We start from the raw sequence: 27938 nt of genomic DNA on the forward strand, positions 1-27938 counted from the left end.
TATATGTTGTATATTTTATTTTTACTCACTCATATTTCTTTTTGTCTACTATATTTATATCTTAATAAAATTTCTCTATAGTGTGATATTTCTATTCTAGAAGGAGCAACTGTAACATTATAATTTGCCCTAGGGGATCAATGTTTCAGATTCTGATTGATAATGACAATCAGGGGACAGTATTCAAAGTGTGTCCATTTACTATTACTAGTGTTATGTTGGATCATCCAGGTCTGACTAAAGGGCATAAGCACGATTATTGTCACATTTGTGCAAATTTACAACTCAAAATGGAGCTGTTAATAATTTCAGATTAGATCATTTTTAGGGTTGCTTTTGAGTCTGTGCTCAAAGATTACATGCCTATGATTAACAGAGCGTATCTCTGCAACTACAAGGTCTATGTGAATAATGTATCATAATAAAAGGAACACTTGAAATGTATGTTCAGATGTGTATAGGTATAAATGGGCATAAGCACGATTATTGTCACATTTGTGCAAATTTACAACTCAAAATGGAGCTGTTAATAATTTCAGATTAGATCATTTTTAGGGTTGCTTTTGAGTCTGTGCTCAAAGATTACATGCCTATGATTAACAGAGCGTATCTCTGCAACTACAAGGTCTATGTGAATAATGTATTATAATAAAAGGAACACTTGAAATGTATGTTCAGATGTGTATAGGTATAAATGTATATATATGTCATTGGGTCTTAGTAAATATCTGCTCAGGCTTAACAGGTGACGTCTGTGTTTTAATCATTCCATGCAAACCTTGTTGATAAAATTGTCTTCTAAAACATGTTTTACCTGTTTGTTTCCTGCAGTTTGAAATACACCCCTCCAGCCTACTATATAAGCTTACCAGTCTTTGATGTAACTGGAGCCTGTAATATGCCACACATGTGATAGCCTTATGTGGTTTGTGATTTTGCCCCCTTTGATTTTTCTAAAGGATTAGAGAAAAGACAAGACAGAAGACATAAGTCCCCCATTTTATCGCTTTGTGGCCTCCTCGGAGTTATATCAGGACTTCTGTGACCTTCCGTTTGTGAGCTCCTGCGTGATAAACATATTGATTTGTACAGTCCCAGGTGAGGTGAATCATCTCACCGCTAGATGACGCTGTTCTCCCTGAGCCCCTGAGTAAGATGCTGATCGACAGCTTGACATGTCCCGCCCACTTCGTTGTACAGTCCAATCAAATGTTACGTTCCTTTGTTGTCGTGCGTGATTGTGCTGCCGACGGAACTCATCAACCGAGAAGCTGTCTACTAGAAACCAACCCAACAAGGTAAAATTGGACATATGCAGCGTTATTTTAACTCTTTTGCGGAAGCATTTACGTGCATGTTGTATTTACTGATCATTCATGCAGTTAGTGGTATGATATAAATCAGTAGAACGGCTAAACATGGACTGAGGCCTAACGTCAACGGGTTAGCGAAGCCTTGCGGTTGGTTAGCCGTTAGCAACCGAGCTAGCATGACACATTGAGCTTGAATAATAACCGAGCACGATAACATAGATTTCAATGAGAACTGTTGTGCAAATAGTCTCCTACCTGAAACGATGTATATGTTTTGTGCGCTTGGCACTTTATCTTCCTTTGACATGTATGTCTGTTGTTGCATCAGATCATTAGCTTTAATGTTAGCCCGGTAATTTAGCTGTGGAGCTAACTTTAACTTTAGTACACAGGCAGAGAGTTTTGCTGTGCAAGTCTGGCTATAATTTCTTTAACCTTATAACAGCCTGCAGGCTGTAGGGGATCAGCTATTGCAAACGACAAAACTTAGAAAATAACCAGTAGATTGATCGACGTTAACATAAAAACATGGAGTCTTAAGTGTGAATATTTCACTCAGTTTATACTTAACATAGCTTCAATAAAGGTTTGAGACACGCTGATAGAAAATATATATTGTAAGATAATGTCAGACTGTCTAGGGAAAAAGATTGCTTTAATAACCTTAAAGCTATATGAAGGAAATAAAAATTATAAAACTTTATATGAGGGTGTTAACTGGATGTAGGCAAAGGTGATTAGATTATTGCAATGTCACAGTCCAGTGAAAACACTCCTGCTTTAAAGATATTAAAATGTGAAAAATGTATGGGAAAGTGTCTGGATAATGTCCTAAAAATGGAAGTCACTGTCACTTGTATCCTTTTCTTTCTTTCTTTCTTTCTTTCTTTCTTTCCTTCTTATTTTTTGAAATGGAGAATATGTATGAATGATATACATATAGACATCAACAATTATCAACTGTTATTAGCAATTGCCTATATGTGTAACTGATTCATATGTCGATTGTCTTTATATATTTGATCAACTATTAAAAAATGCTAAATAGGTCAATGCAAATCCCCGTAGATCAAAAAGACTTCTTAAGGTTGAAACAGGTCTGAAAAATAAATATACGTAAAAAATGTACTTTCAAAAGTATACAATGAAGAGAAAGGCAGAAACTCCTATAGTAATCAGCATTGTAAATGATTTCAACAATAAATTGATCAATCAAACCTTAATAACTCCTGTTGATTGACTGTTCAACTGCTCTAATAATTTCAGCACAATGGATATTACACAGTAATCTAACCTGACAGAAGTTTTACTGTCTGAGGCTCCGATATAGCAAGATTTACATGTGAAACAGTTGCACACAATGTAAATGGAGAGTAAAAAACATGCGATTTTGTTATGGCTGTGACTGCAAATGTTTTGGGGAACACTACTTTAGAAAAATATTACCTGAACAATATAAACTCAGTTAAATGGAAACATACACAAAAGGTGATAAATACACACACATTTTCAGTGACATGCAGAAACAAGTATTCACACATACACAACTTCTACCCTTGCAGTGTTACTACTATGTAGACTCCAACAGTAATAGGCAGACTTGTGTTAGTGCTACTGTCAGATAAAAGCTCTTTACTGTTTCAAGCATCCTCTTACATGTTAAATTACTCAAAAGCAAGCCTCTTCAAAAAGTGGCAGTTAAAGATACTTTACCTGTCATGTGATGATGGTGATCAAGGAATAAAGTAGATAAATCAGACTTTTTTTTCTCAGTGCTTTATGGAGAAAATTTGAGTTAAATGCTGTCGGACCGTATGAAGTTGACTTGCTCATCGACAAAACATCACATATTTGAAGAAATGCTGAATTCATCAGCAATAAAGTAATTTACCAGGATGCACTCCATTTCAGTAAAATCTCAGAGGAGGTTTGCAGTGATCTTGAAGTCCGTTTTGGTTGAAGAGGATTATGGGAAAGATGGATGAACCGCTTATTAGAGTTGAGAGGCTATTGAAGTGAGTGCTGCCTCAGTGAGTTTTGGGTTTGATATACACCACTGCCAACCCCAATTTAAATTGTTTTCCTTTTAGTAGCCTTGTACCTTTAAAAAAATAAAAAATAAAAAAATGTATGAAATATTTTATTTTGTTTGACACTTTAATTCTATTTTGAATCTAAAGCTACCTAGGCATGCATAACAATAAAGCAAGAACAATAGCAAAACAAATGTATTGGATAGAGTGTGTAGTGCCTGTTGTATTAGTATAAAAGAGAACAGTAGTTACTAGGACACGAGTAGCATTCCTATAAAAGTAATTTTTGTTTTTGTTTTGCTGTCATTATACACAATTAGACATTGATGACTGTAATAGGCAGAATTGAATTGAGTGCAGTGCAACAACAGTGTTCATTATCTAAGCTCATTACTGCATCACAAGACAATTAGTAGTAGTACACTAAGTTACATTGCATCCTTTTGTTCTTAGGGATCGGATCCTTGTTATTATTATTTTATAGAACCAATTTTAGTGTTTATTTAGAAAAACCTCCAGGTGGAAATCTTACAAACAATGGAATTGTCTTTTTTTAAGGATGTTATTTAAAGTGTGTGCATCAAGATGATCTAAAATCCATGTTGGATGCTTCAAGTCTCATTGTTACTTTGGAGACTTTATTCACCTGTTGGGCCACAGAATAAAGAAAACAACATCTCAAAATGTGTTTGCACAAAACGACAACTGTAAACTTGTTTACACAAAATAAGCAATGAGTTTATTGCTATTGGTGCACATTAACAGGCTTATACACCATGAAAGAAAATCACCTTGAGATTGGGCTTCACTTGTCATGTAGATGAAATAATACCGACAGGGCAGAGCACACATACAGTTACCTAAATGTATACCTGGAAAGACTTTCCTAAAAAAACATTAATGTTAAAAAGAAGAAAGAAAAGTATTTTTTAGATTGAAAAATAAAAAAAAAGGCAAAAAAGCCACAAGAATCCTTCCAAAAATCGTCAATAACTGAAAGTCATCTCCTTTTATAATATGCACTTTTAGTTTTAGTTTTCCATGGTTCAATGTTTGAGAGGTTTATTAGTCACTCTGGTTGTACAAGTACACTCCTCGACAGACTGTCAGACTCGACTACAGAAAAATAAAATGTACATAAGAATAATAATGATAATATTAATAAATAATAAATTAAAAAAAACAGAGTATACAGAGTAAAAATATAGCACAGTACTAAAAAAATCGAAACAGATGGTTGGGTGATACTTCCAATTAGAATAACTGTGGGTCCAGGGGGATGTCCTTTTCCAAAATGTTCTCAATTTTTTCTTTGATGTTTTCCCAAAATGATTGTATTTTTGGGCAATCCTAAAATATATGAGTATGGTCACTGTCCATACCGCAGTGTCTTAAGCATTTGTTGGAGAATGTCGCTTTTTCTGTAGATTACATTGAAGATGTTAGCAAAGCAACACAGGACATTAAATACTCATGTTTTTCTATATATCTTTAAACATTACAGGGCTGAATATCACAAAAGAAGTATGTTTGCCAATTCCCCATATCTCTTAAATGCCAATGAACTGACGGTTGTCTACCAGAAGTGACTACTTTTCTTAGCGAAATGTCACACTGATTCAGTCTATATTTGTGTCATATATTGTTTTATTTTTGTATCTCAGTGGTCACCATGGTACTCTGTATCTGAACAGCTGCACCCTGAATATTGAACAGATCCACATATTCCTCCAGCCATCTCTCACTGAAATGCAGCCAGGTCTGTCCTCCTTTTAAATTCAATAGACATAAACAGATGGAAGCAATTCAGCCTCACATTCAGCTCTCAATTTGACTTTTAAAAATTCCTGAAATGAAAAGAGATGCTGTTTTTCAAACAGTGTGGGTTAATTTGTTGGGATGCAACACATGCCCGCTCATCTGTTCATCTGGCCTGTGAATGTGCTCCTTCGACCTGCTTGATGGTGGTCCAGTGGGACAACATATGGAAGATGTGCATGTCTGCATCTAAATGTATCAGATTTGGGATGATACAATACATCAGCACCGATAAGCATCGCCTGAGATTAATAAGAAGAACCAGTCAGACTAGTCTTTGCTCAGCAGTAGGCATCCAGACACACTGTTGCATTAATTTTAGGAAATGGCCGCAGGTAATCAAACCAGTCTGATGCAACGGCACTAACTTTATCATGAATCTGTAAGACTAAACTTCCCTTGTGTCTCAAGTTGCATCATATGGGATTAAGATCTTATAATATCCCTCAAAGTCCAGAGGACATCTCCTCACAAGGCATTTCTGTGCTATTGTTACCGTAGAGCGATTACAAAGCAAGAGTCATGATAATGTTTAGCAACCTGACATGTGGTTATGCATCAGGAAATGTTCCTGTTTTTTTGTTTCGCTGGGATTCATTTTCTGAAGAAGTATCGGCTGGAGGCAAAGGCAGATTTCTTTCACTACTTAGGTAATTATTCTGGTGTTGCCCTCAGCCCAAAGTGCATTTGCATCGTCTCTATGTCGGGAATGGGTTTTGATGAATATACATGCCCTGCTTCGCATTCATTACACTTCTTGCCCGTATCGGTGCTACCTAGTGCAGCTACTCTTCCACTATCCGTGTAGCTCTCCAGGTAATTTGAGGGTTAAGTGCTTTGGTCAAGAGCACTTGGCAGTTGGACGTTAAATGAAAAGGGAGCATTGTTCGTTCAATTCTGTGTCCTCTAGACAGACCAGGAGTGGCTGCTGGACGATGTTTCGAGTTTCATGTTCATTAATAGAGCATTTGATATTAAGTATTTATGGAAGATTGTGACACCATGTACCTCGATCACATTTTCCTCCACCATTACATAAAATGGCAGAGCCACGACAGTCACAGGAAGGTCACATCCTTCATTTTTATCATACTTGTTCTTTTCTACACGGCTCTGATTCTTTCATGCGTCTCTCTGTAGTGCTTTTTGTGTAACCTGCTAACCATGTCACTGTTACCTGTGTGTCCCTTGGCATCAGATGGAGGTGGAGCAGCTCCTGTCTCTGTCAGGCTCAGCACTGGCCCAGGCTGTCAGCTCCCTGCTGGAGACCCCAGGCCTCTACGTCTTCTCTGACATCCTGGAGCTGCCTAATGTCAGAGAGGTAAACACACTCTCCCTCACTTTATCTTCCTCACCCTTTCTGTCTTTTGGGACCTTTTCAGACCTGGCATGGAGAAAACAGTCTTAATTACGACTCGACAGTTCATCTCACAAGTGTTAATTTATCCCAGACACCTGGAAAATCTGATCAGAGGGGTCAGCGATGCATGTGACCACATTGTTAGTGCAGCATAAACACAAGTGTATTTCCAAACCACACTGGACCAAATTTATCATCTGTGCAAGTGGATGTTAATGCGTCTACATTTGTGCACCAGTGATGTAATCTAAGTCGCAACTCAACTCGCATCTATGTATAGAATTCCTGGGCACAATGAGAGAGTGCATTGGGAACCTATTTCGTATGTTGTATGTTAAACCTGCGCAGTTAACAACCCATCTTGAATGTGAAATGCTGCTGTTACAGTAGTGCAGGATTGTGCAGCACCATTGTTCCATTCTTAAAGCCCTAGAAAGGATGCCAAGCAGGTGGGATATTTCCAAAGGATTTGTGTCCCTTTTTTATGCACCAAACAGTCAAATTACATTTGTCCTTATTTACTAAAAGAGCACATCAAGGTTTTTTCAGGTAAAATGGAAAACAAGCAGCACTGTTGAAGAATGGTATCAGAGGACATTGAGTAGGAAATTTAACATCTGAAAATAGCAGGTGTAAAATCTGCTGCACTGTTTTATTGGATAAACACAGAGAGAGAAAGAGAGAGACTAGCTAGGTCGAAACCGTGAGACAAACAGTGAGAGAAATGTCTTAATGGTCCAGACAATGAAAATACTTCAGTAGCCGCAGTAAAGAATACAACAGCAAATTAAAAAGACGCATTATAAAGTTCCCATAGACAAAAGAGCAACCATACAACCGCCTGTTATTAAAACACAAAGCTTTACCTTTCTGTTTGCCTCAGCGGTGTCCCGACTTACAATGGCTCACAGCAGTTCCAGCCCTGTAAAATATGAATGAAACCGACACTAATACTTGCAAGTAGGCCTGTCGTATTAATTTTATATATGTTTACGGCAATATTCTAGTCAGAGGACGTTTTAAAGGTTTATTAGAAGTCTCCCACAACATTTTGCTATTGATATTTTCCGACATTTGACCTTCCTCTTGTTAGTGTTTTTTTTTTGTAAACAATATTAGGGGCTTAACAACAAAGAACATTTTCTTTTGCTCTTCACTGCATCACTGACACTTGTCAAATTAGCTTGGCAGTTGTAGAAATCAGTTCAACTCATTTACATGTAAATGGAAAAAATTGAGGCAACACAAAATGTTGGACCCGTGGTAGTAATTTTTGTGAAAGTAGAGAAAATGTATTTGTTTTTTCTTGTTTTTACTGTAAGTGCACAGGGTATGTTTAAAGGAGACATATTATGCAAAACTCACTTTTTCGTTGCTTTAGTGTGTGTATTTGCATATCTGGAGTGCCTCCCCACCCCTTAAGAATGATTTTTGACCACTAAGTCAATGTTTTGTAAACGGACGCAGTCAGAAAATGTGTCTCTAAAGGAGCCAGTTGGATTTCACCCGCGCTGTTACGTAACAGAGCGGGTGATTTGAATACTCCCACCCTCATGCTGGATATCTCCTCCCACATTACGCCGGCTACCTGAACGATGATCCGCCATTTTCTCGCCTCACTCGTACGCGACAGCCTGACCGCTACCATGTACAACCCGAAAGCCAAGCACTCCTGCTATGTCATGAGATGCATGGATACTCATGTTTCCCGTCATCGCTTCCCTACCAAAGAGGATATCAGAGCGAAGTGGCTAAATTTTATTTTTCAGGGAAACGTCCCAGCTTCAGTGAGCAAAAGTGTTTTTGTCTGTGCCAGTCACTTCACGCCGGACTGTTTCAGCAACCAGGGTCAGTATAAAGCTGGACTGGCAACGAGATTGTTCCTAGAAGATGGATCCATACCCACTGTCCGTGTAAGTATTTAAAAAAAACAGTTTCGTTTGTGTTACTTTGGCCGTTTAGCACATGAGCTAACGCTAACCGTTGATGTAGATATGAGGCTGAACTAACGTTAAGTTGCAACGTTGGGCTTACTGGTCATATGATTCACTGTAATGTTAATAAGCAGTCTTTTAAAACATGGCACTGAATTGAGAAAATGAATTAGGATATTCATATATGATCGCTTCTAATCGGCCGGTGAACAACTGCTCGGCCGTGAACATGCTAGCTAGCTAGCTGGCTAGCATGTTCAAGGCCGAGCAGCTAGCTAGCTAGCTCACCGTCCGCGAACAACTTCTCCGACGTGAATACGCATGGGAGACAGTCTCCTCCACATGCTCACGGCCGCGCAGACGGTATGAAATGGTCTCAGTTGTTCACGGACGGTGGGCTGCGTTAATTTATTATCATGTTGTACTAAAGGAGGCTAAAGACTTCCTTTGTGTTAGTATTCATGTAACTACGTGTGTAGTGTTAGCTGCTGGCATGAGAGACCCGATCTGAGAGTACCAAAACGTTATCTGCAGTAAAGCAATCACTACTTAGTTTTGGAGTCGGATACAGGGGTTCCCTGCCTGCTGTGCTACGATTAACGTTAGTTATATGCAGACACGGACACACAAAAGTTGCTTCGCAAATGTGTACGTTTTTGCTCACTTACTAAAATCTAATGTGAAATGAGGGATGTGCATGGGTTTGCTCGGATTGTGATTTGCCAGATTCTTCCTCATCAAATTGATTTTTTAATCATCATCAGAGGACATTTGAGTCCTGCATTTTTCTAAATACAGCTATTTATTTGAAAATAAATCACCATTTTCTGAATATTTTTTGCAATGTGTACAATGTGCTCGCATTCTTATTTAGCATTGTATTATTTTTCCTCCCAAGACTATACCTGGCAGCCCTGCACTTCAATGAAAATACAGACCGTCCACAGGCAACAACCTCAGCTGGTGAGCCACTGTTCAGGCTTCATTTCCAAAGTGGAAGAAAGGAGGAGAATACACAGCAAAGCCAGTGAAGGAGCAACCAACCTTTCGTAAGTTTTAAACCTTTTTATTGAAATCACACAGAAAAATGAAACAGACATTAAAAAATACTTGTAAAATAAATAAAATATAATTAACCAGTGTCTATGGCTTTTTCTAGTTTTGTTTTTAATAAATATACGATAAAACACGATAAAGTACGCACAATATTTCACTTTTTCTGATTGCAGATTAGGTGGATGACATCTTGGACCTGGTGTTTGAGAAGGTTTTTCAGGACCCTGGTTCATACGCAGATGAGGTTTTGAAGATCTCCATTCCTGAGGTGCTCTCTGCGCAGTTAGAAACGCTGGACAAGAAGGAGGTGATGGACCACTATGTGACAAGGTTCAGTCAAGGGCCGGTCTGAACCCCACGTAGATGCCTCGAGTGCCGGGGAACTCCATCCGTATACGCAGCACCACACAGCTGGGCAGTGCCACAAACTCTTCAGCCCAGAAAGCCCCAACACCAGCTCTCAAAGCTCCTATATGCCAAGTATCTGTAACGGCTGAACAGAGTGGATATATTTAGTTATACATTTATATTTAGACATAGTTTTTGATTTACCTTATTTTTTTGTAAATATTTATATTACCTACTGTTTAACAACAGGCAATAAAAACTACTTGTACATTCAGTAACTTTTTGAATAGTTGTGTGTTGTTTGCTGTACTTGTATTTATAAAATTATATAAGCTGTTTTCTGTACTTTCAGTGTTTGACATGTAGACATAAGAATTATGATCATCAAGAGACAGGTTCGTAGGAGTGGGATGAGTATCCAAAAGTACAAAACATAAATTCCTGCACAATATCTAATTTGTATTTCCACCATTTATGAGCAGCAAGATTGTCATAGACCTAGGTGTAGATGTTGCTAATAAACTGTGTTCTTGCAAATTGATTTTTTTGCAGAAATGTATCTTTCCTAGTGTTTGATATGTAACATTTTAACAATTGTCAAACTGCCTTTCAAAAAGAAAAATAAGCAATGTAACAAAGTGGAAAATTGAATTTATTTCATTACTCATATTTTTATTACAATAACAGAATTTATACCGTATATTACCAAATAATAGCCGGGTCTCAATTAAACGCCTGTCCAAAACAAAGGCCTGGTCTGTTAAGTGGTTGGAACAAACAAATAAACGCCCGGCTATTATTTGATATTTTACGGTATGCAAAAAAAAAAAAAACACTTACTGTTCTATTCCCCTCAGACGTAAAGGCTCTGTAGATATTTAGTGCATTCTGAAGTTAGAATGCACACTGGTACGAGGCCAGGGTGGTCTGCCATGCAGGAAGGTGAGTTTTGAAGCTGATTTAGTCTTCTTATAACCTGTAAATGTGAAAGGTTAAGTGACGTTTGATGACTGATAATATGACTGAATAGTTACATTTTCATTCAACAAGCAGACATTCTCAGGCGCTGTATGCATTGTTATGCATCTAAACATAGGTACACACCTAAACCAGAGGGGAAAAAGGGAACATATCAGTTTAACGGTTTTTTTTATTTGAATATGTTTTTAGCAATAACGACTGGTCAGCATGTGCAACGATGTAACGTTATTAATTGGAATTAGTGCATTATGTTGAAACGCAGTACAAACGGATAAACAGACATTACTATGGAGGATACGGAGCTGGCAGACAGTCGCCCCAGCCCGCACACACGTGAAAAGTGTATGGCTGTGAGTTAGATGTCGGACAAAATAATGACGTAACAGTTAACATTATTATGGCGTAGCTGAGAATAAAAGTGCTACATTCCCACTCGTAGCTGCCGAAAAAACATTGCGGACTTGTGAAATTTACTCGTGTAACGGGAATAGCATGCTACTTATGTTTACTCAACACATCTAGATTTTTATAAGCAGTGAGTTACACATAGAGCGGTCAGCGGTCGACCGTATTTAGTCAGCGACCGTATTTACCGACGTACAAACATACACATTTTTAAGAAAAAAGTAAAATAAAGATCATAACTCACCATTCAGAAACGTCTTGTTGCAGTCTACATTGAGCAACTTATTCGCTAGCTCCTTCTTGTTCAGGGTCTGACTCTGGTTCAAACATTTAAGGTTGGACAGCAAAGTTTCCTCCTGCAGCCATGTTTCTCCCAGGGTTCACGCTCAGTTGTTGTCATGGTAGCATGAGCGTGCCGGCGTCGTCACACCTCCCGGAAGAAGTGGGTGGATTACCTGTGTCTCATTTGCATTTAAAGAGACAGGCACTCAAAACCGACTGTTCTGAACAGGGCTGTTTTGGCAGGGTTATTGAACAGTTATGAACTGCTATTGTGCTTCATCCTTATGGTATTTTGACCAAAGCATGTCACAGACATTTCATTAGGACACCAGGGAACTAGATTAACTTGTAGAAATAGGGTATAATATGACTCCTTTAAAACTGAGATATAAGATGGTAATTTAGATCATTAATTGTGATTGTGATTGTGATTAAATAGATCATACTATTACTTTTATGTAAAAGGTACAAGGGCTTATACAGAGTCAAGAGATATTTTGTCTGAAAAGAGGATAAAAATAATGAAGCAGAGAAACGTGATTGCTTTTGGCAAAACATAACTCAGCTGGACACTGGAACTATTGCATGTAGGCAGTAGTGGCATTATAAAATGTAAAATTAAACTGCACAACAGCTACTGGTATAGACAAATAGGTCAGCAATGCCTGTATTACATTATAAATGTTGAATTAAACACTGGTAGTCAAGGTTGATGTCTGCTGTTGTGGTCTTCTTAAAATGGGAAACTTGTTAGGGGGTGACAAATCAGGGAAGGGCACGTCGTGACTGATATAGGTGCCAATGTCATTTTATACAGATGTCTCTGTTTCTGCCTGCCTGGACATGAACACTAAAAAATGGTCAGCAGCATTTTCAAAAGTCTCGGTTTTAGGGGTCCTTAATCGCCAGAGTAGTGTGGACTCCAGGCGTAAAACGAAGCAAAAGCTATGCATTTTAAAACAAAAAAATGTATAAGTAGTGATGTAGCATCAGATGAATCCAGTCTGAATATAAGAAGTCAGGTCCTCATTTGGTCTGTCTCTCTGTCTCTCTCACTCATTAAAGACCTCTCCTCAGAGTTTCTCATTGCAAAGACAAAAATACAGTTGCACAGTTTTTATGTAGCGAGTCTCATTACGTCCATGTTCTGCCACATCATTTTCTCTTTTCCCCTCATTTTCCCTTCCCACAGCTGGAGAATGGCCCTCATGCACCAGTGTACCAGCTCCTCAACCTCTTTGCCTATGGAACCTACTGCGACTACAAAGGTATTTGCAGTGGCAGCACAGTGTAAATAAGTAATAGGGCAGCCCAGCAACTCTTTTATTATGAGCCGTATTTTCTTGCTGCGAGGCAGGCACCTTGACACGGCAGCTTAAACTCCCTCACCTGAGACACTGCAGGCAGGTTATTCACAGACCAAATTACTCGAGTGCTTTTAGCTGTTTGGGCCACTTTTCATCAAGTGTTCCGATTGGCTGATGATTGTCTGTTTCACAGCAGCGCTGGCGCAAATGAACAATAAACAAATCTATTGTGACTTAATTTGTGCTGTCTGTGTACTTCGTTTGGAAGCTGTAACAAGAAGTGGAATGTTAATTATGTCTAAATTTATGCTGAATATCAACCAATAGCCTGGAAAAAGAATGTAGCCTACTTTATTGTTCCCTTTCGAGTCACGCCGACAGGGAGCACATTTACTTTCACAGAGCTGTGTAGTGGAGCCCTTAGAGGAGCTGTCAGAGCTGCTGTCTCTGAGGGTGTGAGTCCTGTCACCAGGGGAGCATGGCAGCAGGAGACACAGTCGCTGGAGACCGACTTCCTCCCGACCCTGTTCTCTGACTGCTTAAACAGCTCCACACTCCCCTGCCTGTCTCAACGTAATATTACTCTTCAAAGTAATAAGCAGTGCCACGATTACGTGTGACTGTCTGACCCTCAGCAAAGTGACACTTACACGCTGCTCTGGTATATTTTCCCCTTTGTGATTTTTTTTTTTTCTTCTTATGTTCCTGTCTGCTGCTGTAGAGAGAGCAGCCTCTCTTCCCGAGTTGACCCCCGCACAGAGAAACAAGCTCCGCCATCTGTCCATCATCAGCCTGGCGTCCAACCTCAAGGTACCGGTTCATTGTTTGTTTACATCGTTCAGACGTGAAGATGAGCTGTAGTGTTTTGTTTGTCTCCAAAGTAGAAAATAAATCTCATTTCTGCAGCCTTCATATTAGCTGTAGGCTTCATAATACAAATATTAATGATGTATTAACAATTCTGCTTTTAGAATTCTGCTTTTTGCTGTTTTGTTCAAAAAGTTCATGTGAGGTTGGCTATAACTTTAAGCTTGTGGCTGTTTTTATATCTGCTAAATTAGAATCACAAGCCTTTTGGTCTTAACAAAAAGTTATTAGCACAGCCACTACTTTTCATGTCATTTTAGACATACCCGTCTCTCTCCAATGCATGAGATAGTATTAAAAGTTATGTTTCTCTCATTTGCACCTTTCAACCATTTTTTTGCTATATTTAACCTTTATTTATACAGGTAATGTCATTGAGAAACTGGTCATTTTCTCAAGAGAGACCTGGTCATCACACAGCTTATGCCCTTTTCTTTCTGTGCTCCTGATGATAAATAATTGATTCATTATTCTCACCAGCTCTGTTACCTTCCACTACCATTGCTCTATTCACTTTTGCCCCGGTTTTTCTCCCTAATATGTCACTGCTTTCAATGTATGTAGGCTTGAACTCCCTAATTGCCCAGTGGAGGATTGTTAGATTGTCCAAACCCTCCTCTCATTCTCCTCTGGCAGTGACATTTAGACAAACTGGCAAATTCACCGTAACATTTCTTTGTCATTTTCCATCAAACCGTTAAATTCAAATTATCTGCCTGCATACCTTGGTTAAAATAAAAGAGAATAGGGAGATTAAAGTTTCTGTTTTTCCCCTCAGTGCCTGCCGTACTCGCTGCTCCTACAGCAGCTCGAGCTGAAGAATGTGCGGGAGCTGGAGGACCTGCTGATTGAGGCCGTTTACTGTGACATCATCCAGGGCAAACTGGACCAGAGGAACCAGCAAGTGGAGGTGGACTGCAGTGTGGGTCGTGACCTGGGCCCCAACGAGCTCCCAAACATAATCAACACCCTGCAAGAGTGGTCAGTATCACCTCTGTGTGTCTGTGCACACACTTTAGATTTATATCTCAATTATCTGTTTTCCCAGCTCCTAACAATCTGCTTTCTGCCTCCCTCTGTGCCTGTTTCCTCTCTCAGGTGTACAGGGTGTGAGGCGGTGCTGTGTGGTATTGAGGAGCAGGTCTCGAGGGCAAACCAATACAGAGAGAGCCAGTTAAAGGTCAAAGTCCAAGTCGAAACAGAGGTTAGTCCCTCATCCTTTCTGGCTACAGTGCTCTCACTCTTTCCAACCAGAAAATGCAGCCGTTCCCTCAACTACATCTCTTTTTTTATGCTTCCAGCTTCTTGTGGTATTTAAGTTTCCCCCTGACTGCATAGTTCCTGTTTTTGAATCTTGTTTGAGGGCAAACTCATGCAGCTCTGGGTTCATAAATCTAACTTTAAAGGATAGGTTCACAATTCCTCCGTCTGAAAACAATAGTCAGGTTCCCGTATGAACATTGAAACAGGTTTTGCTTGCTGTAATCATATCCCTGTTGATACTGGCTGTGACGAGATCCCTTCTTACTGTGTGCTGTATCGGACTGAAGTGATGGGAGACACATTTCAGTTCTCATTCTGTGAAAAAATACCTGCAAGGTTACTGTCTTACTGTGTTACTGTTACTGAAATTCAGTCACATTCAACTGCAGCCCCGTAAGGAAACACTGTATGAACCTCTGTGGAAATGAACCTCATCCCAGCCTCATCTGGTATCTATTTCCTATAAAGTGGGCACAACAATAGCCCATAGTTTATCATAATACATACACACTGTGTCAGTATGTGTAACATCGAGTCCTTCCTAAACAATAATACGAGCAAGCAGTCATGTGTTTTCAGCGAAAAAAAAGTCTTGCTGACAGTGCATCCTAATTCATCTTCTCGCCCGTTATTTTCTCTTTCGTACTGTTTTTTTAATCTGCAAATCAGGATTCAAATAACCTGTACTGTTTGGATCGCGTCATTCCCGTGTCACGTCTCGCATGTGTGATCTTGTCGTGTATGACCCCCCTTTTGCTGATCAGTCATGTAGTGTGAAAACCACAACTGTAAGACTCCCGATGACGTGACAGAAAGTTGTGTAGTGTGAGCACGACTGTGATCTGACATGTGGTGTGTTCAAGCCATTATTCAAACCATTTTACATCAAAGTTAGCATGTACATGCAGGATTCTTAAACGTGGATAAACCTGCAAAAAATAGTTTGACTCCTGTCCTATTTCCAGTAGTGTTTCGTACATGTCATAAATGTGCCGAAAAACGGGGCACAGTTGAAAGCGGTCTGAAGGTCAGTGACAATGTTACGGTGCTTTTCATTTTCCTTTTTTACTTCAGTCTGTCTTTCAAACTCAACTCTGACTAAATGAGGTTCAATGGCTGCTTGAATGGAGAACGATGGGAACATACATATTTCAAGATTTCACCAGGGTGTCATGTTCCCATCGCAGCCGATCGAGCTGGAGCTGGTAGATACCCACGACTAGACCTGGGAATTAATTCTTGTACCTTTTCCCCATAAATACACTGCTGAAGTCTCGTATTAGATTCATATAAACTCTTTGGTAAATTTTTTCTCAGACTGGATTACGTCTCCTATCACTCACACTTGAAGCGTATTTGGAGGGAATCTCTTAATTAGAGCCCGACTGATGCACCATTTTTGGGGCTGATGCCAATAACGATAATAGGCAGTAAAAAAAATTCAGATATAGATATATCAGCTGAAATGTTGCTATCAAACAAATCACCATACTTGAGAAACAAGTTATTTTTAAAATGACGTCTGTGAACTAAAACAGTGAACCTCAGGGGGAATTTTATATATAGTAGGAACAATTACAACAAACAAAATAAGAAAAAAACCTGTTTCGATGTTTATATGGGGACCTCACTATTGTTTTAAAACAGACTTGCTAGCTGGGAAGCTCTCCTGTAACCCATCCCTTTATTAGTCTTTCATTCTTAATCTCTTCTTTATTCACTCTTCCCTCAGGTCTCAAACCTACAGAAAACGTTAAAGGCCAGCGCCGCCTCACCATCATCAGGCCCCGCCCCCGCCGGAGCCGCCTCAAATCAGGACGCAGACCAGCCTGCAGAGCCACGAGACCCTGCCTCCTCACAAGAACCACGACAACCAGGCAAAAAGAGCTCAAAGGTGAAAGGGTGAGTACTGTGACATCACCTTAGGACTTACTGTGAGGACACACTCAGGGAGGGTGAGAGCCACATAATGTCCACATCAATGAAGCGCTCTGAGCATCTTGGATGTGATGGCTCATAAATGGACCATCAAGAGTTTGCAAAGAAATTGCATTAATTTTTCCAAAGTTTCCAAACCTTTCAGTGATTGAACACATAAACATGTTTGGCCGTGTCGAATAATTTACAGAAATGGTGTTTTCCTCAGAATTGTTGGTGTGCTCTTAAATAAATGTCGTATTTGTTGTGGTTTTCAATTGTAAGCGAGAAATTCTATTTATTCTTGCATATCAAAAAACTGGAGCAAAAAGTAGCATTTGGAGGTTTTTTTCCATTAAGTTTCTACTATTGCTGCTTCTTCTTTTGTTCCGTAAAGCACTTTGTAATTGTACTTTGTGAAAGGTGCTCTATAAATACGAACTTACCTAGCTATAACTAAAGCTCTAGAAAGACTTGAATTTAAACACTGAATCAAAGCCATTAGTCCAGTGTTCTCGTAGAGTGCACAGTTAATTCAACACAAAACCAGCTATGTTTCCATTTTTTTCTTTTCTTTCAATAAATGATAAAAAGCCAGCTGCTAATGTAAGTGGTTTGTCTGTGTGCGAGTGTGTGCATGTGTCTGCATGAAGTAGCTTTATTATCAGATGCACATCAGTGTTTTGGAGCGGTGTTTGAAACCCTGCTATCAGGGACTCTTTCTGTTTTGCTTCCATCCGGCCCAATTACCGATGGCTAATTTCACATCTGCCCTGGATTGTAAAATGTCACTGGATACACAAATGCCCCTCATGCTATCCTCCTGAAAGAACTGTTCCCCCCTTCAGTGATCAGAGGAGACGCTCTGCTCGCCTGCTGTTTATGTTGTCACTCGCAAACAGAAAGCAGTGATTATTTTCTGGCTGCCTGTCACTTTTTGATGAAGCATAGAGACCTATAATTTTCATCACTCAGCACTGCACTTCATTCAAATGGAGATCCACTTAGTGTTTTGAAATCCAAATTAATGATAGCTTAACCTCAATCCTCGAATTAAAATGAGTTTTGACACCATTTCTTCATAAAGCTATTTAGAGGAGGGGACTGATTGTGCAGCAGTTATTATTAGAGATGGGCTCTTTGTACAAATACTTTATAATTTGCAGAAAGAGAAACGAGATCAATTTCAGTGCAAAAATACTAAATGCTGATGTTAATACTTGAACACAAATGCTTAGCAATGCAAGAAGATAGAAAACATGAAGTAACCCTTAACCATTTTTTAATTAATCCCAAACAAAGCACCAATCCACTGTATCTAACTGGCTGTTTCCGTCTCAGGCTGCGTGGCAGTGGGAAGATCTGGTCCAAGTCCAACTGAAGACAAGACACTGAGGCGTGGAGACGGTGGATGGACAGATGGACACTTTGGCGGACAAATGGATACATTAAAGGATGTGACCGGTGTTCTCTTGTCGCATACACTCGCCACAATAAAACCGGGAAGCTTAATGGGAACTTTTCTTGTCACTAAATCTCAACATGAAGGATTCGGAAACACACTGGCTTGATGGAAATGACAGGTGTGACATCCATTCTTGCAGTTCTTAATAGCCAACTAGTGGACTGTCACTGTATATATATATATGTGTGTGTGTGTGTGTGTGTGTATATATATGTATGTGTATATACACACACACTCTCAGAGCACTTGTCACATCAGAACCGTCTGCAAGCAGGAATCAGTTGCCTTTGACCGGAAACAGGATCAGTGTATTTGACGTGTGTGTATCTTTTATTGGTTTAAAATTTTTTCTTTTGGTTTAGATTAATTCTATGTTGCTTTGTATTGTTTTTGTTCTCTCTGCTGAGTCGAGACATGTATAAAATCTGAATATAAATTGTTGGGAAATAAAAAGAATGCCCTGTACTGTCTCATTAATGTCACTGTCACCTCTTTTATTAAATGCACTTCAAAGTGCATCTCTGGAGGGTGCACAGCTAAATGTTAACTCGCAGAAGGGGGCTACCCGTTAGGAGGTCAAGCCATTAATTAGGGCATATCCCCAAAGAGACTAATGTATTATAGAGCCGAGGCTTCCCCTGTGCGCAACCAGCATGGCTACACACACATCCACACACACACACACACACACCAAGTGCATTCATATTTCATACCAGTATGTTTTGCCCAGAGCTTCTATCTCAATGTTAAAATTGCCTGTTGAAATTGCCTGCCACCCTCTCTTGTACCTCAATCACGCAGTCAAAATTGCCTTCATCATGCCGGCCCTGTCCATCTCTCCCTCTTTTGATTCAGTTTTCCTCCCAAGTTCTCCGCTCCTCATCCTGCTTGACATTAATGGCAGCGATTAGCTGACCAGTAGCAATAGTGAGCGGGAAGTAGACGGGGAAATTATGCTCCTGTTTCGATTAACCCCCGCATCTTCCTCCAGCCTCCTCCTCCCTCCCTCCAAACATCTCTCTCACCTCTATAAATAGTGGTGTTAATTTCAGTCAGTGTGATTGAGCTTGATTAGATCAGTTTTTGCCAGACTGGAGCTGTGAATTCTAACAGCTGTACACCTCTTGAAAGTGTTTGTTAGTGAGAAGAGGGGTTAGCTGGCGTACTGTGTAATGTGAAGAGAAAGCAGAAGGTGAGCCGGGCGTGTTTATCCTACGTGTGAGCATGTGAGCGCTGACTGGAGTTCACACCTAACTTCTGCATTTGTTGTTTGTCCACAGCGGTTACAGATTGCTGCAGCATCTGCTGGTATGCGCCTCATAACTAGACGGTCATTAAAACTTCCGAGTGGAACAAAGCCAATCAATTACCCTGATTGATCAGTAAAATGCCCAGAGGAGATGGAAACCCTAGCTGTGCCGCAGACTGGGGGAGAATCTCAATACACTCGGGTGGCATTTCTCCACCGGCGCCCGCCTTGATTTTTATTGACATTTGTTTGAAAAACTGTACACAGAGGAGATTCTTGCTTAGCATCCTGTTAATCTTTCTGAAGCGAGAGGAATCCATATGAGGTGAGGAGATAAGGAGCGGGCTTCACACACGACCAGCAGCCTTATTCTTCCCTTTCAGCTGCTCCTCACTGGTAAAAAACATGATTGGCACATGCAGGACTTTTTTTAATGCCAAGCCCGAAGGTTCAAAATCAATGCAAGGCAGCGGACTAAATGTTCACTTCAGGGAGAAAAAAGATTAGGGTACGGGGGGGGTAGCTATTAAAATGCACCGTGTAAGCTTTGTCATTCCTATAAAGCGCTGCACATCGCACAAGATCCCAGGGGAATTCATTGAACATGCGCAGAAATAAACAGATAGACACACACACCCAAGCTAAAACGCCAGTGTTGAGTTTTTATTTAACTTCCATGGTACAGAAAGACCACATTTCTACAGGAATTGCTACTAAAAATCACAAGACTGGGTATCTGGAGGATTGCACGAGCCACGCATGATGCCACCAGCACTATGTCTGTAGTGGAAATGTGTGTAAGTTGGGGGTCGTGGGGAGTCATGTCTCTAAGACGCTTAGAAAAGTTGCCAAACACATACTGACATTTGGCTTTGAGAGATTCTGTAAGCTATCACTCACTGATAGATAAAATAGACATTTATAAATAATAGATTTGAAGCAACTCTCACAGGTTTTTCTTACTGTATACATGCAGACTGATTGTAGAGACAGAAATGATGCTCCTTGATGTACTACTTTCCTTTGGTGCACCCAAGACAGCTGATATACAGTGGCTTGATAGGAAGGGAGATGATGGAGGTTTTGTTTTCCAGATTGAGTTACTTTGCTGTCATGTGGAAAAAGATTCCTTGTCGTGGTAACACGAGTCCTTTGATCGCGTGTATAGTTCACAGATGCTCATTTCCATGTTGACATAAATCTGTCTTTGCTCTGCACCATCCGAAACCTTTGGGAATCATTGATTTTTAAACAGGAATGCCTCCTCTATCCGTCCCCGCTCTGAATATTTTATTTTATCTCCACAGCTGGAAGTACTCTATGCTTAACACACCTCAACACAGTCCAGCAGGAACAAAGGCTGCTCGTAGAGGCACGACAATGAGGTGAACGTAAGCCAGATAATTAAGAGAACAAATCATGAGGAAAAAACGAAACAAAACAGACTCCTCTACACACTGCAGAGGAAAAAAAAAGCCACACTATTTGCATTTCAGGCGCCCAAAGCGGGGAATAAACAGCAGTTTTTGGAGCGTGACATGTTAAACACATTGCCTGTTGGCTAAAGCCGTGCCAAACAGCTTTGTAAAATACCCCGCTCGGTGTTTGGAGATGCTGAGAATGGCTTTTTAACCATTTGCAAACCAGATACGAGTGTGCTGAACTGAACTGAATGCGAGTGTCACAAACAGCCCGCTTGATTAGAATGAACGCTGAGCAGCTTCCCGTGTTGTTGTGGAAGCACAGGTAGGGCATTTCAGGGGTAATGGGATGTTACACGGCTGTTAAACTGCTTGTTTGTGAGTTAGTCAAGGCAGGTCGAGACGCAGAGCTGCTGGGTAGCTTGGCACAGCTTGGGGCCATACAGGGGATGGAAAACAGAGGGAGCAGGTTACAGTGACGCAGAGCCACATAAAAGAAATTTACACCGAGCACAGAGGAAGGACGGAAGGAAGGAGGGAGCAGCGGGGAGATGAGTTTGGGTTTTTGTCAGACCTCAGGGGAGCCAAAGAGTTTCGTGATGGCTGGATACCTGGGATCCCTGAATTCATTTCACAGTTTCAGAGAAAATAAAGCGGCGCTGCGGGCACACCCTCTGGTCATGTTGATGTTGCTCCTCAGGCCCCCGAAGAAATGTTTACCATGTGGAAAAACAGTCATCTCAGAGGTTCACAACTGGGATCCTGACACAGCAAGAGACACAGAGAAGAAGAGTGAGACTGAGAGGAGGGGTGGGTGGGGGGGTTGTTTTGGGAAGCTGATGATGGGAGGAAGGACAGAGAAGGAGAAGAGAAGTGGAGCACGGAGGCCCGAAGCTGGAAAAGTGGCGGTACACGCAAACGGAAAGCTGCATCACAGGGGACTGAGAGGGAAGAGAAGGAGGAAGAGGAGGAAGGTGGAGGAAAAGCTGATGGGAGGGAGGAAGTGAGAGGGAGCACAGGAGTACATCGCTATAATTATCCTGATTGAGATTAACTTTAAATACCCTCAAATAAAAGCATCATTTCATGGACGGCGGCAACTGGGCGCCTTTTTACAGGCCCACGATGACTCATCTGGAGAGGGAGTTTAAACACTGATACATCTTACAGCCGCAGCAACACTCGGGCCCTGAATGCTCCACAGAGAATAGCACTGAGGTCCAATTATACTCCATGTACATCATCACAATGCACGTTAAAGGGGGAACATAAGGCTGCTTCACAGACTCACACCGACGCACACGCAAAGAATCAAACTTGACTCCAGAGGTGCAAGGCGACTCACAGACACACACACGTACTCAGAGGGCACAGAGTTGGCGAGGCGACTCATTACCTCTCCCTGTCGGTGAAGGAGGAGGAGGTGCTGTGCAACGTCTGCCGGCTGTCCTCCGAAGCGAGGGAGCGAGGGAGCGCGAGGGAGAGCGGGGGAGCCACGCCACGGGAAAGCGGGGGCGGATGCTGGGAACAGCTGCGATCGTAACTGGGAGAGAGGGATAGTGGCACAGATAGAGGAGAGGGTGGGGGACACGAGAAAGAGAGAGAGAGAGAGAGAGGCCGAAAAGAATAGATGGCGATGGAGAGCGAAGAAAAAGAGGAGACGGACCAGAGGAAAGAGAAAAGATGTGGGAATAGAAGAAGATGGGAATTGAAGATAAAAGAGCCAAAGAAGAAGGGGGACAGGAATAGAAACAGAGATGAAAGGAGACAAAGACAGTTGAAGTAAAAGAAAGGTGAGAGAGGGAGAGACAGAGAACAGGGAGTGATGGAGGGAGAGGTTGAGATGAAGGGAGATGGACAGAGAGAGAGATGAGGGGAGAAAAGGCAGAATGAGGAGGAACGACAGAGGGGGGAGAGGCAGAGAAACAAAGTCAGGGAGCATCAAGAACAGGCGAGCCATTTAGCATCAGCGAACACATTACACTGCCACTGTGAGAGAGAATTAGTGCACTCATCGGACTCATTAAAACGCTGTCAGGGGGGAGAGGGAGGCAGAGCGAGAAATGGGGAAGGAGACAGGCACCGAAGGAGGGAGTCGGGGGGGGGGGGGGGGGGGAGAGAGGTGGGAAGGACGCAACAAGGCGAAGGAACGGACAGAGGGGTGACGCCATTACTTCAGGAGGGATGGCGGGTTGAGGTGACGACACAGCGCACGAGTCACAGGTTCAGGCGCTTAAGAATACTTAGTGGCACAACAAAGCTGTTCTCGCGGCCATAAAAGCCATCCTGGAGCCCCGGCAACACCTGTCCTCTCCTCACCGACTCCTCTCTCTCCGTGTGCACACACACGGCGACACACACACAAAACACCGTCACGCTTGACTACATTAGCCACACTGACGATTTCAGGGCCGGGAGAATCACTGAGCACATATGCCTCTCTTCTATAATCATAATGAACTGGACGCTGGCCAATTTCCACTATAGGCTATCATTTCGGTCCATCTGTACCCCCCCCCCCCCCCCCCCGTTCTTTCCGCGGCACATTCTCCATCTAACACATGGCGTTATTTACACATTTATGACACCGAAGCACGAGCCAGTCTATAGAGAGGGGCTGCTGCCATGTCTCTAGTCCGGACTCCCTGCGAATCTCACTTTTGTAAGGCCACTTCGGATGGGTTTTCCTCCACAGCGGGGGTCGGCGAAGTAAGTTCCCCCAAACAAGAGCCAAGGCCAGTCTCAGGAACGGAGAGAAAAGGGTTTATCGTGTATCAGCTCACAGCAAGCTGGAGGATTATCTGTGGATCTGCAGCCGGACTGGCGGTGCTGGGAGAGATAGGAGACTGGCAAGGGAGATAAGGGGAGCACCAGCTGTGCAAAGACAGGCAGCCTTAGAGCTAGGCAACGGCGATAACGCAAAGTAAGAAACTGAAAGAAGAAGCGGGGAGAGCACAGGTATTCTGAGGGAAGAAAAATCCCTGGCAGGCGAAGGGGATGGAGGCCCGAGTGGGAGGGGGCGAAGGGGGGATAATGTAAGAGTGTGGGAGCATAACTGAGATTAAAAGAGTATGAAAAGGGGAGAACAAATTGCACGGATCCGGGCGATGGAATTAAAAATGATACAACAGAAATGTGGGAAAGATGAGCAGATAAGGGAATTACATAAAGGAGGAGGAGGAGAGTAAAAGTATAAATGAGTGAGAGAAAGAAGTGAAAAGTGAGACGCAGAGAGAGAGAGAGAGAGAGAGAGAGAGAGAGAGAGAGAGAGGAAGGGGTTCGTGTCCCAGTGGTCAAATAAACTAGGTGTTATTGGATTGATCAGCAAAGCGTGGAAGTGCTCCACTACATCACGTAGATGGCTCCCAATTCCCGGCTAACGGCCAAGTGTGCAGCTAACACGTCCTCCAAGGCCTGAAACATGTACAGACCCCCCACCCTGTGTTTACATGCAGCGAGTTGTTTAATGGCCGCCGGGCTGCTAAAGCACACTGACACCAGCGAAGCCATGTTTCTCTTCCCCCGTCCCATTGGTTACAGGGAAGGTTTAATTATTGGGCACTCAATGACACATCTGCGCCAACTGTGACTTTTAGGAACAGAAGTGTTGTTAATAAAAGTCATTAGTAAGCAATTACTCCACAGCTTTCACTTTAAAGGGGGGACAGCACAGGCACATTACATAATCGCGGACAACAACGACACAGAGAAGACGGACTGATCAGCGTGCACGTGCAAACACATCTGCAGCTGTCAAGGTCTTATTTTTCACTAAAACCAACACATCTGGCCTCTTCGTGAAGCCCAATCCGTACACTCTCATCTTGACCCATCAGTGGGCATGGTCACAGGAAGTAAGGCCCCCATATGACAAGGCATTTTAAAAAACCATCAACTTCATGTGTGACATATGCCGAATTTATGAGAAGGCACTAATAATACGGATTTTCTCAAAGACAGCATTCCACAAGGTCTATAAATTTCCTCCCGGCTCAACAACTCACACAATTGAGCGATTCTGTGATGGAGTCTGGCAAATTTCTCTCTTTTCATCTTCTCGTGTGTAGCTGAGGCGGCTTTGACCTAAAGTACACTGGTGTTCAAGTCTGCCATCTGCTGAAGCGGCAAGATGTTCTCAAAATGTTGTTTTTGTTTTTGATAACTCTAAAACACAAGTTATCCTGGCCAATGAAATTAATACAGGAAATATGAACGCTGTGTGCCATTTACAATGATGTCATCATACAGACTGACCCCTCTGCACCCCCATCTGTGACTCACTTGCAGCATCTCTGTCAGTGGGTTAAAAGGGGGCAAGTCTTGAATTTCCAGCAGAAAATATCAGATTCTAGACCCTTTTAGCCCAATCTTTTAAAATCACTGTGTACTCCAATGTCTTTACACTTATGGAAAGCCCTACATAGTTTTAAATAAGTTATTCCAGACATATTTTACTCCTAAAACTGATCTGTGTTGAGAAATGTCCACAGATTATGAGCAAGTCAACAAAAATGTGAAAACCAAAATTCTGTGCGGCAGAAATATGTGTTCCTATTCCTGAGCGTGTTAATGATCTCCCCACCTTAGATGTGTCTCACGATTTATCCACTTAGTTGGAAAGTTTCAAAACCTCGATACAGCCCCTGATTCAAATGAGGTGCACGTTGTTCTAAAGAAAAATCAATTTTGTCAGAGTAAATGTAATGCAGGAATCTGTAAGACGGTTTCAAATCAAGCATCTCATTTAACCCTCTTAGTCTCCAAGCGTCCAATTTAGAAATTCAAATTTAAGCCATATTGAGGGAGGCGTCCTGTATTAAATCTCACGCTGGGCTGTATCATCACAGCTCTCACTATAAAGAACCCTCAGGTCCTTTAATCAGGACGACCAGTAGTGGCCTCCTGCTGTGAGACAGGTGTCTCAGCTCATGCAGGGAAAAGTCTGCTGATCTTTCACTGTAGTTCATCAAAGAAGCTTTTTCATTTTTTACATTCATGTGGACGTTCACACACAGGATGTCAGAGGAGAGAGCTCAGGTTTCCTACCAGAGTTTGGCTGTGATGACGACCGCCGTCAGGATGAGCAGGGAGGAGATGGTCACGGTGACGTAGAACTGAGGGTCCACTGTAACACACACACACACACACACATTTACTAATCTCACAGCTTGTCTAATTGTATCCAGAACAACAGAGGAAAATGAGTGAAGCCAGCTGAGATGTGAAATTGGATGCGGCCTCCATATACAACACTAATCCGATGACGTCTTCTCTGTATCTTGCAATTTGACAGCGGCCAATTCCTCCCTGAGAGTGATGAGAACTTTATTAGGCATCCCCCGCCACAGACACAGCCGGCTGCACACAGCACAGTGTCAGCTGCTGACAGCTCATTCCCTGGAGGACGTGTGTGTGTGTGTGTGTGTGTGTGTGTGTGTGTGTGTGTGTGTTCACATGGGCTGTAGCTCGTGGCCACCTTTACTTTCCGAAAAAAAATATCCTTATTGTGCATCTCCCGGTGCCCACCTTCCTCAGGCTCCGTCTCCTCCGCCTCCGTCCCTCCGTCCTCCACCCCCTCCCGGTCCCTGGACTCCAGCGGTGGCTCCTCACGGGGCTGCGCGCTCGCGTCAGGATAATAAGGCCAGTCCTCGGAGGTGGCGGTGCTGGCCTCCTGCTGGCTCCCATGCTGGCGCAGGGGATCGTTCTCCTGGCTGGAGAGGAAGTGGTAGGTCTCGTCCTCCACGGGCTGCGTGGGACCCCAGTCCACCGCCCACAGAGGGGTGGGTGTGACCTGGGCCGTGACGGACAGCTGGACCGACAGGGCGTCCACCTGCTCCTCGCCCTCGTCACGGTTACAGGTGGTGAGCTGCGCCACCAGACCAACCAGGAAGAGGGGAACGAGGCAGCGGAGGGCGGTCAGTCGTGCGACAGGAGAGATGGAGCTGGAGGAGAAGTGGAGGGGAAAAGCATGAGAGGAGGTGGAGTGACAGAGAAGTTATCTGAGAAAATGTATTGTCTGCTGGCGCCCCGCGCGACCCCATCAGCTCAGACATTGATTCCCATGCCAGCCATCACTCAGAATGACATTTCATGCATCTGCACGCCGCGCATCCCTCCTTCACCTCAGACACTATCCATCTTACCATCTCTCCATCGCTTCGCTGTGTTCACTGAGACTCCGCTCCTCCGATCATCTCTCTCTGGAAGACAGGACAGAGGGGCAAGAGAGAGAAAAAAAGAGAGGGAGAGAGCAAGAAGGAGGAGGGTCCAGCATTTTCTCTCTTCTATTAGCATGTAAACACAGACAGCAGCAGAGCCAACTCTGTCACTTTTTAAAAAAGAAAAAAAGATCACACTCTCCCCTGGGCTTTCAAATTTAACGCTCAATTACGCGCCACATGCCCATACAGTAAACACATACACAGGCAGGAGCGCACACTCGGTGTCCGTCCGTCTGTCTGTCTGTCTGTCCGTCACACACATTTACAGTGCACACACCTGGGCATAGCACATTAATCATCATTAGAGGCGTCATGCACGGAGCCAGGACTCTATATGGCACTTTGCGCGCAGACCGGTAACTTCCTATGCGCGCTGCTGCTGCCGCCGCCGCTGCTGCTGCCGCTTAAATGCCACAGAAATGTCACTCCGTGAGACACACGAGCACACCGAGGAGACGGACACAGACACACCGACACATATCAGTTATGATGCCTACCTCTGGCAGTGGAGAGAGGGAATGAGAGAGGGAGGCAGAGAGAAAGGGGGAGATACAGAGTGAGAGGGAAAAAAAAGCATCGGTTGCCGTGGCGACGGAGACATGTAGAGTCTGCTGGAGTAAGAGAGCGAGAGAGAGAGAGAGAGAGAGAGTGTGTGTGATGGAGGGAGGGCAAGAGACTGTAGGAAAGAGATTTAAATG

The 27938-nt window shown here is 42.5% G+C and overlaps 2 protein-coding genes and 2 long non-coding RNA genes across 9 annotated transcripts; 2 read left to right on the forward strand and 2 right to left on the reverse strand.

The window, feature by feature from the left end:
* Positions 1 to 1162: 1162 nt before the first annotated feature.
* On the forward strand, positions 1163 to 18822 carry cops7a (COP9 constitutive photomorphogenic homolog subunit 7A). Its single transcript, XM_030393412.1, has 8 exons — positions 1163 to 1298; positions 6363 to 6485; positions 12723 to 12798; positions 13559 to 13647; positions 14483 to 14685; positions 14803 to 14908; positions 16700 to 16869; positions 18226 to 18822. Exons 2-8 carry the CDS (start codon positions 6363 to 6365, stop codon positions 18263 to 18265), a joined length of 807 nt encoding a protein of 268 aa, XP_030249272.1. The 5' UTR covers positions 1163 to 1298; the 3' UTR covers positions 18266 to 18822.
* Positions 4976 to 27911, reverse strand: pianp (PILR alpha associated neural protein). Of its 6 annotated transcripts, none has more exons than XR_003981144.1 (6): positions 27738 to 27911; positions 27163 to 27219; positions 26546 to 26961; positions 26066 to 26144; positions 6342 to 6548; positions 4976 to 5353 (listed from the first exon to the last, which is right to left on the reverse strand). XR_003981144.1 is itself a non-coding variant. In XM_030393413.1 (6 exons), the coding sequence occupies exons 2-6, from the start codon at positions 27171 to 27173 to the stop codon at positions 21760 to 21762; spliced, it is 675 nt and encodes a 224-aa protein (XP_030249273.1). In that variant the 5' UTR covers positions 27174 to 27219; positions 27738 to 27890; the 3' UTR covers positions 20241 to 21759. The 6 variants fall into 6 exon arrangements, 4 of the variants coding, with proteins under 4 accessions (XP_030249273.1, XP_030249275.1, XP_030249276.1 ...); XR_003981145.1 differs by having other exon boundaries at positions 4976 to 5115; positions 27738 to 27910; XM_030393413.1 differs by lacking the exons at positions 4976 to 5353; positions 6342 to 6548 and adding exons at positions 20241 to 21781; positions 22416 to 22562 and having other exon boundaries at positions 27738 to 27890.
* LOC115567141 (uncharacterized) lies at positions 7830 to 10403 on the forward strand. The gene is made up of 3 exons (XR_003981146.1): positions 7830 to 8437; positions 9357 to 9507; positions 9688 to 10403. It is a non-coding gene; the product is annotated as an uncharacterized LOC115567141 (long non-coding RNA).
* LOC115567142 (uncharacterized) lies at positions 9868 to 11869 on the reverse strand. Its single transcript, XR_003981147.1, has 3 exons — positions 11493 to 11869; positions 10703 to 10838; positions 9868 to 10007 (listed from the first exon to the last, which is right to left on the reverse strand). It is a non-coding gene; the product is annotated as an uncharacterized LOC115567142 (long non-coding RNA).
* Positions 27912 to 27938: the final 27 nt, after the last annotated feature.

This window comes from Sparus aurata, chromosome 17 (assembly GCF_900880675.1).
Source record: "Sparus aurata chromosome 17, fSpaAur1.1, whole genome shotgun sequence".
In the NCBI taxonomy this organism is placed as follows: Eukaryota; Metazoa; Chordata; class Actinopteri; order Spariformes; family Sparidae; genus Sparus; species Sparus aurata.

Coding starts and splice junctions, on each gene's coding strand:
- pianp (XM_030393413.1), bottom strand. Junction 26,145..26,545: donor GGAGACGGAGCCTGAGGAAG/GTGGGCACCGGG, acceptor TGTGTGTTACAG/TGGACCCTCAGTTCTACGTC. Junction 22,563..26,065: donor GTCATCACAGCCAAACTCTG/GTAGGAAACCTG, acceptor CCTCTCTCCCAG/TTACGATCGCAGCTGTTCCC.
- cops7a (XM_030393412.1), top strand. CDS start 6,363: ATGGAGGTGGAGCAGCTCCTGTCTCTGTCAGGCTCAGCACTGGCCCAG. Junction 13,648..14,482: donor GCCTGGCGTCCAACCTCAAG/GTACCGGTTCAT, acceptor TTTTCCCCTCAG/TGCCTGCCGTACTCGCTGCT. Junction 16,870..18,225: donor AAGAGCTCAAAGGTGAAAGG/GTGAGTACTGTG, acceptor TTTCCGTCTCAG/GCTGCGTGGCAGTGGGAAGA.